At 40.6% G+C, this 14,732-nt stretch overlaps 1 protein-coding gene across 1 annotated transcript in view; it reads right to left on the minus strand.

The window, feature by feature from the left end:
- LOC136863747 (MAM domain-containing glycosylphosphatidylinositol anchor protein 1) overlaps window positions 1-14,732 on the minus strand; it is a 141,681-nt gene that overhangs the window by 52,245 nt on the left and 74,704 nt on the right. Inside the window, exon 5 of the mRNA XM_068226064.1 lies at window positions 8,637-8,771. Within this exon, the coding sequence (XP_068082165.1) occupies window positions 8,637-8,771 (135 nt within the window). The remainder of the gene's footprint in view (window positions 1-8,636; window positions 8,772-14,732) is intronic.

Raw genomic sequence — 14,732 nt, forward strand, 5'->3', positions numbered from 1 at the left:
CTACTGATGAAATTAGCGCTGCACTGCATGCGACTGTCTGAAAATGTTAAAAGCGCATGTTTGGGAGATCACTACCGGTACTTCAATAGGAAAGACGCTGGCCAGCGACTGACTTTTTCTTGCCTGCACATAACATTCCCTGAACATAACTGAAAATAAACGCATATACTGCATTTTGTTATCATTTTAATTTAAAACTAAACTTATCTACATCGAGTTGAAATGCTTCTTTGCCAGTAGTGAAAAAATTAGGAAAATAATGAATATAAAATAGGAGTTATGACATGATAAGTTCTATGCAATGAAGATTTTGCATTTGGCGAAACTTTCCATTATATTACCATTTTCACGCTAAATTATTTGTTTACATTCTTTTTGTTAACAGCATCAAATGCGCCTTGAAATTCTGTACATAACACGATATTCACCCATTTTAACCGATAACATTCTGATTTACGGATATTTGGCAAACCCGCTGCATTAGAGTAGGACAGCGCTACCCGCATAATATAGGAGAAGGAAAGAGACGGAATTATCCCATTACTGCTGTACTGCAATTTAAGGTTGGAACGCTCTATAGGGCAGCTACTGCGACGTTCGGGATGGGTAGACTTGGAGCACCCACCGTACTCTCCCGACATTTCACCCTGTGACTTTGATCTCATTCGAAAGATTAAGGAACTACTACGTGGTAGGCGGTTTGCAACACGAGATGACATTGCTAATGCTGTGCGCCAACAGGTCACCCGATACACACATGGTGCGGCAAATGCTGAGGCAGATGGTATTCAGCGACTTCCACATCGTAGGCAGCGGGTGGTGTCAGTAGCAGGGGACTACTTTGAGGGTCTTTAGGTCCAGGTTTGTCATGCCAAATTTATGTGCACTGTGTTGTCATTCTTTTGCACCGGGAAGGCCATATTGCCCTGTATACTACCGTAATAATTTAGTGTGTTACGATATTTCAGTGCTATTCCTTGTCCACACATGTAGTTAACACCTTGTCCTTTCGTCCGTATATGTCAAATTTTCCAATCGGACTGGTATCTTCAAGAAAAGAAATAGTTGCCATGACTTTTTCCCCAAACTTCGCATACGTTGTTGTAATGTAGTAATGGAGAAGAGACTTCCGCAATTTGTACGGAATGAGAATGACGTTCTTGTATTTGCCTGGATTGATTCACAATGAAACGAAAACTAGGGTAAGTGTTGCCTTGGGAACTTTGAGCAGAAAACCGGAAACAATCGTTCAAAGATTCATTTAACACAAATCCCAGGTTAATGGGACGATTAGTTCATGAGAAGGAGAGCGTACACTTTTTTTTTTGGAGGGGGGGGGGTCGTTGTCCACTACTTCGCCGCCTAAACCGTCCCCTCCCATTCCTTATGTTATGCATTCACTCTCGCTTTGCTCAGTTAAGTCTGGTGTAGTGCTGTTATCGTCTGATTTATTAAAATGTAATTACTTCTCTTTCATTGAAATGAAATGAAATGGCGTATGGCTTTTAGTGCCGGGAGTGTCCGAAGACAGGTGCAGGTCTTTCTATTCGACACCCGTAGGTGACCTGCGCGTCGTGATGAGGATGAAATGATGATGAAGACAGCACACACACCCAGCCCCCGTGTCATTGGAATTAACCAATTAAGGTTAAAATCCCCGACCCGGCCGGGAATCTTTCATTCAAACTGCGCAACTCAATATCGTACTTCAAAGCCAGCGAGTGAAGTAATTACGAGTCGCAGGAGGTTTCAAGGCGTTGAAAGAATTATAGGAATTTTCACCAGATGATGTCATCATTCATATCAGTGAATAGTTGGCGATTTATACTATCAATATACATGAGAAAACATCCTGTAATGAAATATACATCCGCTAGAATGCAGCAGAAAATTAAGCCTACATGCTCTCAAGCGGAAAGAGGTCAAACTATTTCAAACACTTTAGAAAGGAAAAATGAAACATTGATTTGGGCTGAATCATACATGCAACGAAGATATACTATTTCCATCTCGACAAATTTCAAATTTTACAAGTTAGAACAAAATGACGTTAGGCCTGTAGGGGTCGGTGTCAAAGTGTTAAATTCTAATATGGAGAAAGACAATTATTTCTGAAGAAAGGGAAGAAAGAAACGTGGCACGGTGAGGACAGGGTATTTTCAGAACGTAGGCAATCTTTGAACTTCTAGGAAAACTGGTCAGTTTTCTTCTGTAATTTTTTTCCTTCGTGTAAGCAAGAGCACATCGGAGATTGCAAAGGATCCGGTGCTTCAGCGTGGTTATAGCTATACGTAGAAGTTCTACGTTCTCCCCCACATTATTAATCATTATCTCCCACCGACCTCAGTAGCGCAGCAAGTTACTCGTCATTTTGTTTCCAAGATAGCGGAATCGATCCTGGCTGATGTCCGTGACATTTGAGGTTGTCCAAATGCAACAACTGCGTCAACTGCGTGTGCTACTTTCCAACACGTCACAGATCTCCTTCAAATAAAATTCTGACACTCTCTTGTCCTATTATTATTATTATTATTATTATTATTATTATTATTATTATTATTATTATTCATACAAGATTTTAGGCAGGATAGGAAAAGGCTAGGACTGAGAAGAAGGCAACCATGGCCTTAAATAATGTGCAGTAACAGCATTTGTCTGGTGTGCAAATAAGAAACCGTGGAAAATTATATTCAGAGCTGGCGATAGTGTGATTTGAACCCGAAATCTCCTGAATGCAACCTAACAGCTACACGCGCGAACTGCACAGCCAACTAGCTCGGTATTATTTAGCCTATGTAGTATCATCTTCTCTCATTAATATTTCCATAATAGGCTAACGATGATGATATGTAGTAATGTAATCTTGCAAATCTTACATATTGCTCTAAAAGCAGTTTTGCAGACGGATAATAATCTCAAATTCTATGAACTGTTGAAATAGAAACCGTCGAGGCTATGCTTTAAAAAGCTCTTAAGTTCTTAAAGAACCTAATGAGGGCAGATTGCAGAGATACACTGTTAAACAGGGATTCAAACATCTGAACATTTGACACCGGTGGCTGAAGTCCAGTGACTTACTTTGTGGCCATGATCGGCGATAAGGTCGACCTCGGTTGAATGTCTGAAGACATGAAACTCCTGTGTATGCCGCGTCTTTCACGTCATTATGTGAAAGAATCGTGACATACACCTGTGGTGTTCAGGCGCCTAAATTATCTCGGCATTTTTCTTTGTCTACATAAAGTTCCAGTTTCGCAACGGACCAGCGAGTTGACTATGCGGTTTGAAGCGTGGATCTGTTAGCTTGCATTCGGGAGATTGTGTTTTCGAACCCCACTGTCTGCAGAGCTGAAGATAGTTTTCCGTGATTTCCCATTTTCCTTTCTGCATCCGGGAGATAGTAGGTTCGAATCCCACTATCGGCAGCCCTGAAGATGGTTTTCCGTGGTTTCCCATTTTCACGCCAGGTAAATGCTGGGGCTGTACCTTAATTAAGGCCACGGCCGCTTCCTTCCAACTCCTAGGCCTTTCCTATCCCATCGTCGCCATAAGACCTATCTGTGTCGGTGCGACGTAAAGCCCGTAGCATTTTCCTTTCCCGCCTTCGCCAAAATGAGTTAAAAATAAAATGGCAACGAGGAACCCTGACTGCAGTAGTGCGACCTGTTAGCCACAATAGAACTTCTGAATTGGCACGTAGGTCACCTCAGATGGCATCAAGTCAAAAGTGTCCACCTTCGTACGAAATTCGTAGCGTAATGGTTAGCACTATTAGCTGCCGTCCTCGGGGGACCCGGGTTCGATTTCGGGTTCAGCCAGAAATTTAAGAATGGCAGGAGGGCTGTTCTTTTTTTAGAATTTGCTTTATGTCGCACCGATACAGGTAGGTCTTATGACGACGATAGGAGAGGAAAGGCCTACGAATGGGAAAGAAGCGGCCTAGGCCTTAATTAAGGTACATCCAGCACCTGCCTGGCGTGTAAATGGGAAAGTACTGAAAACCATCTTCAGGGCTGCTGACAGTGGGGTTCGAACCCACCACCTCCCGGATGCAAGCTTACAGCGGCGCATCCCTAACCGCACAGCCACCTCACCAGGTAGGAGCGCTGGTATGTGGTTGAAATGGTACATGCAGGTCACCTGAAAAGAGCTGTAACGCGTCGGTATGAGGACACGAGTTTACTTGTACTTCAACACCCAAGTTCATACGGCAGTAATAATAATCAATATCTTCAGCTAATATAGCCCGTATCCTTGGCTGAATTATAGGCTTGGTGGCCGGTCCGGGGACTTTCACCCTGTCTGGCTAATTTCTCTAGCTCGGAGACACCACTCTGCATACACAGTAGAATAGATCCATCTACATAGGCTTGCCACCTGCAAGGATTGAAAACCTGGACCAAGTCCATACGTGCGACATGGCATCCGCCACTCCATCATGTTGTGGGAACAGTAACTGAAAAAGAAGAAGAAGAAGAACCGCCTCTCAAGCCGATATTGTTCTCTATATCGTAGCGTTTAATTAGATGATTTAATTTAGCTTCAGGACAAACCTTTCAGAAATGGTATTCTATTTAGCATTAGATCGTAATGTATATTCTCTTCCAAGTGATAATGATGTATGTGATGCTCCCACTACCTGCTACAGTCAGTTATATTTAAATTCTAGTTTGTTGTCTGCTATGTACATGAAAGCCTCCGACTAAGAGAATGATCAGCAACCCTCCACGGGGTTGATAATAATAAAAATTGTTTAATGTCACTTCAATAAATTACTATAGATTTTGAAGACTTCGAGTTGTTGGAATTTTATCTTGGAGGTGTTCATTGGAGTGCTGGAACCAACGGAATGGAGTTGTCGCCCTCAAAATGCCTTCAAATGTTACGGACTTCAGCTGCAATCAAATCCGCTGTCATGGGAAGAGAAAACCAGCGACTAACTGACCGCACTGCATAGGTCAGCAACTCGAAATATGCAGTTATCAGATAGAGAATAAAATCGACCATGAAAAACGAGAAGCTTAAGCCTTCCGAAGTGTGTTTCAGTTGGAGGAAAAAATGAATAAGAATTCCTGATTGATCGGGCGGGATACATGACAGAAGATAATTTCGAACAAATAAATGAAAATAATTCTAGACTTACTAAGACCCGTCGTTGTCACACACCTTTAGTGAATTGTGAGCCTAGAGTTAACAGTTACTAATCATTTATTTATTTATTTATTTATTTATTTATTTATTTATTTATTTATTTATTTATTTATTCCGAATCCTTGGCTGAATTGTCAGCATTGAGACCTTCGGTTCAGACTGTCCCGGGTTTTATTTCCGACTAGTTTGGGGAATTTAATCTCTTCTGGTCAATTCCTTCAACTCGGGGACTGGGTGTGTGTGTGTGTGTGTGTGTGTGTGTGTGTTTGTTCGTTCCAATACACTCTTCATATTCACACTACGCACCACACTACCAACCACCATAGAGACACTCACTACTGAATACATCCTTCCATATAGGATTGACGTCAGGAAATTCATCCGGCCGTAAACAGGCTCAAATCCACGTGTGAGACACTACTCAAACCCACGACCACACCATGATGTGGGGAAAAGCGGTACACGAGGATTATTTGTTTATTTATTTATTTATTTACATAGGCCTATTACGTTATGTACGTCACCCTGTCTTAATCTGTTTACCCTCCAGGGTAGGTTTTTCCCTCAGACTCAGCGAAGGATCCCACCTCTACCGCCTCAAGGGCAGTGTTCTGGAGCTTCAGACACTGAGTCAGGGGATACAACTGGGGAGGATGACCAGTACCTCGCCCAGGCGGCCTCACCTGACATGCTGAACAGGGGCCCTGCGGGGGGATGGGAAGATTGGAAGGGATAGACAAGGAAGAGGGAAGGAAGCGGCCGTGTCCTTAAGTTAGGTACCATCCCGGCATTTGCCTGGAGGAGAAGTGGGAAACCATGGAAAACCACTTCCAGGATGGCTCAGGTGGGAATCGAACCCACCTCTACTCAGTTTACCTCCCGAGGCTGAGTGGACCCCGTTCCAGCCCTCGTACCACGTTTCAACTTTCGTGACAGAGCCGGGAATCGAGCCCGGACCTCCAGGGGTGGCAGCCAATAACACTAACCACTACACCACAGAGGCGGAGAATGTACGTCACTCGGAAGTTAAACACATCATACTGACTAATAAATGTATAAAAAATTCGCTATGCCTAAAATTCTGTTTATATACTAATAATTACAGGAACATTTTCCATTGCTTTGAATTCTGGATCAAAATTTACGCAGGGCATTACAAATAATGCATGAAATCAAGAACTATTTTTAGTTTGTTTAGTTTGTTTGGCCGAAATAAATAAATTCGTTTCTGTTCGACCGTGATACATCTACGAAGATAGAAATGTTTGGTATCACCTGTACACTGAGTATTTCATGATATTTAATTCGAAAGTGGGCCTGAGCTGCACATGTAGGAGCACCACAGTACTTGTTTCTCACCAGTAGATAAATGAACGAATGTCCGTTCAAGAGTGTTAGTCTCTTAGTTTACATTAATAATGCCAGCCTCAGCACCATTAATTCCTGGAAAATGGTCATCATGCAGTGGCAGAGCCCTGTTCCTATCTTAATATATTATCCACTTGCTCGACAAGCCACTGTTGGTGCAACTTGTCCTTTGTTTTTTGAATGGCGATTCTATGTAGATCCAACAGATAATCTGGTCAACGAGGACGTCAAAATTCACTTGATTTGATCAACCCCAAGCATATTCAAGAGGGACGATGATTGTTGAACAAGGTGCCTACCCGACTCTGGTGAGATTGGCGTAATGAATATGAAGCGTGAGTCATCGCACATAAAGTTAAATTGTTCTCCGAAATACCTGGGATAATGTACCGAAAGGGTTCGAGGAGTCTTTGGTTGCCCAAAATGACGAAGAAAGGCATACGATGACTCCATGTATTGTCCTTCCAAAATATCACTAAGCCTCCACCTTGTTTCACTGAAGCTGATAAGAAGTGGAGAAAACCATAGCCGAGTAGATTTCTTTAAACATTTTCTACTTAATTATGGACTGTTACTTGTACTAACCACTGCCACTGCCGATTGTACAGAGCACAGCTAGATTTTCTGCTGATTTCCTGGCACAATTTTCGGCGGAATTTTCTATCATCAGTCAAGAATTAAGGTATATTAAATTCATGCTTTTTCAGTTCAACATTGGCTATTCTATACGTAGTATATATTTTGTTGTAGTGGGTATTTAACATTGACGGAAGAAATTTCACAGGTAACAGGCAGATAGTAAGGTGATTTGAATTTTACTCTATTGGCTACAAAGCGATTTTCACGTCATATACTAGAGTTCAGGAAAACTCTTAAAAATAACTGTAAAATAAGGCCTATATTCGTTACGATCATCAGTATAATATAGTGTTTATATCCTATATTTTTAATAAGAAGAAAACATTTTTAGTCGCTGTTGTGATCCGTGGGTTGGATTAGCAGCATTATATAAAATCGGTCCAGGTTCCCACCTCGGCTTCAAATGTAAGACGGGTGACTGGGACTTGAGAACATGAGCGAGAAAAGCAGCGTGCCCAAGTTTCACTGTTGGCCATATTAAGTATTATTTTCCATGATTTTCAAAATAAATTATAAGTGAATTTTTCAATAATTCCGTATGTAAAGGACATGACTACTTTCTTCCCAAAGCTAACTCAAATAAATGAATCATGAATGCTTACCCGTACATCAGCACTAATACTGTCCGACTCGTTGGCTGAATGCTCAGCGTACTGGCCTTCGGTTCAGAGGGTCCCAGGTTCGATTCCCGGCCGAGTCGTGGATTTTAACTTTCATTGATTAATTCCAATGACCCCGGGGCTGGGTGTTTGTGCTGTCCTCAACATCCCTGCAACTCACACACCACACATAGCACTATCCTCCTCCACAATAACATGTAGTTACCTACACATGGCAGGTGCCACCCACCCTCATCGGAGGGTCTGCCTTACAAGGGCTGTACTCGGCTAGAAATATCCACATGAAATTATTAGCACAAATACACGGGACAGCTAACAAACTTCACGCAAATATGTAGGCTTACATTCTAAGGTCCATCACTAGTGAGTCTGAAAATCAGTTGTGAACCAAAAGTTGTGTGCTGATTCGACTGCCAAATTTTCAATAATAATAATAATAATAATAATAATATACAACCATCAGTACCGTACTGCTTTAATGCAATGACTTTGATATTTTCCCTGCCGGCCAATTTTTGTGTGGTTGAGTGTACACAGGCCTCTTGACCGCGATCTGTCAAGTACTGACATGAAGCAACAGCAATAAAAGTAACAAAATATACTCTCAAGGGGAGAGAAGGAAAGCGTACGAATATTTAATCCCCTGACCCCTCTATACTGAACTGTTTGTCGACTGAAGCCAGCCGGATCATTACAGGAGTCATATTACCTACGAATTGACTGCTAGTGTGTTAAACTTGATGAATTTCACTGTCTGCTGATCCTACTCAGAGCAACATCCAGTCTCCTCACTTAATAATATTACAACGTACGGTAGAGTATAAAATTGAAAGTGAAATTGTATGTGATCGAACTTACATCGGACATTGAGGAAGTATCCAATGGAACTGAATTCTCCACTCGTGCACTTATACCACCCACTGTGTTCTCGGTGTATGGCTGTGAAGTTGAGAAATCCATCGGCAGATTGTGGTACAGGTGGTGGACCATCATCTAGAAAGCAAATAACGACATTTAGTTTGTTACTAAATTGAATCTCTCTCCATGTAACATATCTCATAGGATGATGATGATGGTGATGATTGTTTAAAGGGACCTAACATCCAGGTCATCGGCCCTCTCATAGGATGAAATTCTCATGAATTACATTACAAGTTAGTAAAAGCCTATTGCTGACATCCCTCAGAACGTAAGTATGGTTCCGATGAATACATTGTCCCATTACACCAAGAATAGAAAAAGGGGTAGTTGCTAGAGGAGAACTAAAATGATACAGGCCGATGTACATAGCTCACGAGAAGATCCCTGCTAGTACAGCGGAGTGCGGGGAACTGGAATGTGTTGGGTTGCATATAGGTAGAGGACATGCCATTGGCTCGTGGCGAGCAATATCTCATACAGACCTCGACAAAAATATGGTTTGAGCGCACTGTGTCTGTAAGCTCGTCCTGGAAAAATACTGCAACCTGTGTAATGTACATAGTTCTGTTTCACCATACCGTGTGAAATCGACATTGTGTGTTGTGCCAGTAAGGAAATGCACGTGCTTAGTAGTAAATTAAAATACCGTTTAACCACTGGACTTTGTGTGAAAGCTTTTATTTATTTTCGTCTTAGACGTAGCATACTTTATTTTTGTAATTCAGTTTCATATTTTTTAAGAACCTACTACTACTACTATTATTATTATTGTTACGGAGTTATCCGTGGTAGTTAGAGGTGAAAGAAGGTGCTGGGATGAATAGGACTCAATCTACGAAATTAAAGTTAATTTAAAATTTAAAAAGGTTATATTTTCTTTTCAAGATCAAGAAATAACAAATATAACAGGTACTTAGTAGCCTAGCAACAAATCGAGAATGTACAATTACAGTAGTTACAGGATTTGGGCTCCGAGAGCCAGACACACAATTCTTGAGCTATAAGCCCAACTTTACCCGTATACAAGATTCAACCAAGGGGCAGAAGACCCCAGTCATGCTCAAGAGCACTTGCTCCAAATTACATAGTAAAAGCCTCCTCGAGGCACACAGAAACAAATTTTTTTTGGAAGAGCAACCCGCTCTCAAAGTTCCAGCCTATCAAAGGCCACACCAAATTCCACCTTCAGGCTGTCCTCTAAGGACATAAACACAGGGGTCAAAATACCCAACCTACAGAGGCCGATTTAGTAAATAAACAGGAAAATTACAAGGCCCCAAAATACAAACTTGAGTGGAGGCGTAACTGGCACTCCGAATATACTTTATTAAAACCTATTCGGCTCTAGGCCGCTTATGCAAGGGCTAATCCCATACTACAGAGGTGACTTATATAAAAAAAAAATTATATTACATTAGGAAGGGAAGAAACGGTTCTGAAAATAAGTTCACCTCAAAGCAATAGGAGTGGGAGCTCGAGACGGTTAAGCACTCTCTATCCCAATATGTAGTTTAAAGAAATAGAATCAATACCAAGTGTCTTTTACATTTTAGAGGAAAGTTACATGGTAAAAGGTATCGAACCTGCCCCGAGAGTTAAACTGCTGAGCTAGCAAGAAAATAAGTTATTAAAAGGCCATTACCTTGTTGAAGAACTGCTGCCCGACGAAAGAGGCGCTTCCCGCCCCCTGCTACATAATTTACACTATGATAGATGTTACTGAAGTGGCCCAGAGACCCAAAAATCAGCAGTATTATATACCCTCGTGGAACATTCGAGACATTTCAAGAATAAGAACACCCGCCCACAAGCTTTTTATTGGACGGCCAAAAGATTACATGTCAAAACTGAAGAAGAAAACCAGGATTGGTGGAAAATTAATTACAGAAATTTATGATTGGCCAATTTCAAAACTGGCGGAAAGAAAGGGTTAACGTTGCCAACTTAAACAATGGCAGAAAGAAATTTAATAAAGAACAAACTTATAAATACTAAATTTCTTCAAAAAAATGGTTCCTACACTTCGCACTAGAGTGCACAATTGTAGTTCATAAGAGGTGCCATCTAGAAGAGAATGTTCGCACTTCTTGCTACAGAGAAAACAAAAATGCATCGAAAACGACACAGTTCAGAACGCTTCAAAATTTACTAGTAGGGACATCTTTTGAGAAACTTGAGAATTAACCCGGTAGATAAAGTTCAGGCTTCCTCCAGTAGAGGAGTTTCAACTGGCGCAAAGTTCGAATTAGCGGCGTGGAGATGTACCAGACGGTACAATTATTATTATTATTATTATTATTATTATTATTATTATTATTATTATTATTATTATTATTATTATTATTATTATTATTATTATTATTATTATTATTATTATTATTATTATTATTATTATTATTATTATTATTATTATTATTCACATAATAATACTGGGACATGATTATCGCAGCAGCTTAGCTGGTGGTTTCCGACCCGGAAGTCTGAGGTTCGAATGTTAGTTGTTCCTGGGTTGATTTTTTACCTACCGGGCAAGTTGGTCGTGCGGTTAAGGGCGCGCGGCTGTGAGCTTGCATTCGGGAGATAGTGGGTTCGTACCCCACTGTCGGCAGCCCTGAAAATGGTTTTCCGTGGTTCCCTCATTTTCACCCCAGGCAAATGCTGGGGCTGTAGCTTAATTAAGGCCAAGGCCGCTTCCTTCCCTCTCCTAGGCCTTTCCGATCCCTTCGTTGCCATAAGACATATCTGTGTCGGTGCGACATAAAATAAATAGAAAAAAAGGTGTTTTACCTCAAAATCACGCGATGTCAGGATATCAGGCCTTAAAAACTCCTACAAACCAAAAATGATCCTGGATGGTTCCAGCGACCCCAGAAATAACTGGGAAGAGCTTAATAAATTATTATTGTTATTATTATTATTATTATTATTATGATTATTATTATTATTATTATTATTATTATTATTATTATTATTGCAATAAATTCATTGATGTAGCATAGACTATAATTGAGAGGCCTTGTACTTTCGAAGGGATTATAGAAGGCTAATAGTCACAATAGCCCGTAACGGAGAGGACTGTGTAAAATTAACAAATAACATTTAAAAAATTTATTTTGTATCAAGGGGATTTTAGAAGATTGTTGCGGATTTATATGAGTAAAATATGATAAACCTGGGCGCAATCGTTGTTGCATCTTATATAGGCCTATGTTTGGATTCCATTCGCGGAAATTTACCGAACTAATGTTTTCGGGCCGAAAGTAGAAATCTCTTTCCTGCCTCTGCTCCTCCGTCAAAGACCTCCACTCCATTGTCTGGCCAGGGATCAAGTCGTCAGCTCCATACAGTAGAGTAAGTTTATAATAAGATGACATGTTGTATAATTTGTGTAAATCGTAAAGTATCAATCACTTTTTAACGCAACCTGCATTGCATCCGTGTACAAATACCGTGGGCGCTAGCCATTTGTAACTCAATGTTCCGATAAACAAACTACGCTTCCCACGTCTGGATTGCTTTCGGTCTCTGATAAACAGGATATAGAGAATGTTTAATATCCTCTGGTAATCAGATTCATTATTATTCCTGCAATAGTTTATACGTTTCTAATTAATGTTATTCGTTTTTACGTCACCCTAACTACTTTGACGATTTTCGGAGACGCCGAGGTGCGGGAAAATAGTCCCACAGGAGTTCTTTTACGTGCCAGTAAATCTACCGACACAAGGCTGACGTATCTGAGCACCTTCAAATACCAGCGGACTGAGCCAGGATCGAACCTGCCAAGTTGGGGTCAGAAGGCCAGCGCCTCAACCGTCTGAGCCGCTCAGCCCGGCGGCGTTTCTAATTAGTTGAAACTAAGATTGACGGAACCTGTAATAACGTACTATCGCGGTATTTTACTGTAGTAAGAGTGAAACATTTACGTGTAAAACGTACACCAGTTCGTCACCGTCGCCGCTGTGGAGGTGATGTAAACCTTTTTTCTTAAATGTTCAATTGTGTCCTAGAATTCATTAGATGGTAACCCAGACCGATATTTTCTGGATTAATTAAACTAACTTTAGGATAACGGCGAACCGTGACCATGACTTAATATCCACCTACTTAAACTTGATTTACTAATGATATCTTAACTTGTTTGGTTGTGAAGATCGGTAGGTCATAGAACACGAAAACTGTTGATTCAGTTACGGTTGGGACCTGGCTTGAGACTTCATACGAAATTTTTGACTCATTTTACTGTGGGCTTCTGATAACCGATCCAGAAATTTGGGGCTGGTTTCTTGGTTAGTCGACTTGTTCAGGTGAGACAATCAGATTTTATGTTGCTTACATACTCGCAAACATAGTTTTAATGTTTTTTGCTTTACGTCCCACTAACTACTCTTACGGTTTTCGGAGACGCCGAGGTGCCGGAATTTTGTCCCGCAGGAGTTCTTTTACGTGCCAGTAATTCTACCGACACGAGGCTGGCATATTTGAGCACCTTCAAATACCGCTGGACTGAACCAGGATCGAACCTGTCAAGTTGGGGTCAGTAGGCCAGCGCCTCAACCGTCTGAGCTACTCATCCCGGCGCAAACATAGTCTAAGTTGCAGAATTTGAATGGAAAGTTCGAATGCTTCGAATCTTCTATTCATATAATTTTAACAGCTATTTGTCTATCTATCGATCACTGGGTAACGGCTGGTTGCTTTAGTTCTGGTACAACCTTATTTCTAGTCTAACATCAGTATAGACTTGAACCCCACTGTCACCGCTGAGAATACAAAACAGATGTGAAAACGTATTACGTACAGTATTGATCTGCACTCAATAGAAATATTCACCATATTTATGCAAAATTAGAACTTAATAATGGAAAAACTGAAGAGGAACATCAATATAAAGAGTGTCCTTGAAAAAGGTTCCATTGTTTACAGAGAAGACAGAACACAACAAGCGAAGGAGGAAAGGTCTTGTAAACATTGATCGCAATCCAAATATCTTCGGAGTTATGGTCCGCTACCACTACTATCAATGATCACGATGGTTCAATAATTTACGGAGGGCCGTATGCAATGCATTCCTAGATATACATTGGTCATAAATCTACTAGCGTGTCGTGATATGGTCTTATTATGTAGGAGGGGCATATCTTGCACTCCGAGCACTTTGTCACGAAACAAATGCGAAACCACTGTACGTAGACAATTGATGCAGTACATCGTGTGTGTGCATTTGTATTGTATCAAGCAAAAACGAAACACAGCATTCCACTGCATGTTACAGGCCGTATTGCTCTCGCAGTCAGAGAGGGTAGTTTCACCAGGTGTACTCAAATGGCGTATGTTTTGTTGTATAACAGCAGTAATATACGGTAGAAGGCTCCATTGCAATCGATCGCGGTCAAATCGACCACATGTTGTGAAGAGTGGATCGAAGACATGATGATCATTGATAGTAGTGGTAGCGCACCATAACTCCGAAGATATTGGCTTTGCGACCAATGTTTATAGGACATTTTTTCTTCGTTTGTTGAGTGCTGCCTCCCCTGTAAATACTGGAACCTTCTTCAAGGACACTCTGTATAAGGGCATTTAAATAATAAAATAATTAAGCGGAAAGCCTCCATCCTCATCTACCTACGTTCGTGGTACTTTATTATTATTATTATTATTATTATTATTATTATTATTATTATTATTACTATTATTATTATTATTATTATTATTATTATTGTACCATGAGTAAGGCCTTTCCTTTAGTTTAAATTGCCACCTGATCTGACTGAACTAACTTATATCTTAGAAGTTTTACCACTTGGGACCAATGTCCCTAGCATCAATTGCCTAGTGCTATCTTATGTTGGAAGGCTTAGTAACTTAATCCACATTCAGTTGTTTATTATATATGTAGGAGTTATCATCACTGTCATTAAATTAATTCGCCTATCAAGCGGCTTGATATCAAAATTTAATCTGCCAATCAAAATGATAATACATAACTTGTTCTGGAACTATCTGCCAGCCCCCTATAAAAGCTGTGAG

The sequence above is a fragment of the Anabrus simplex genome, chromosome 2 (assembly GCF_040414725.1).
Source record: "Anabrus simplex isolate iqAnaSimp1 chromosome 2, ASM4041472v1, whole genome shotgun sequence".
Taxonomy (NCBI): Eukaryota; Metazoa; Arthropoda; class Insecta; order Orthoptera; family Tettigoniidae; genus Anabrus; species Anabrus simplex.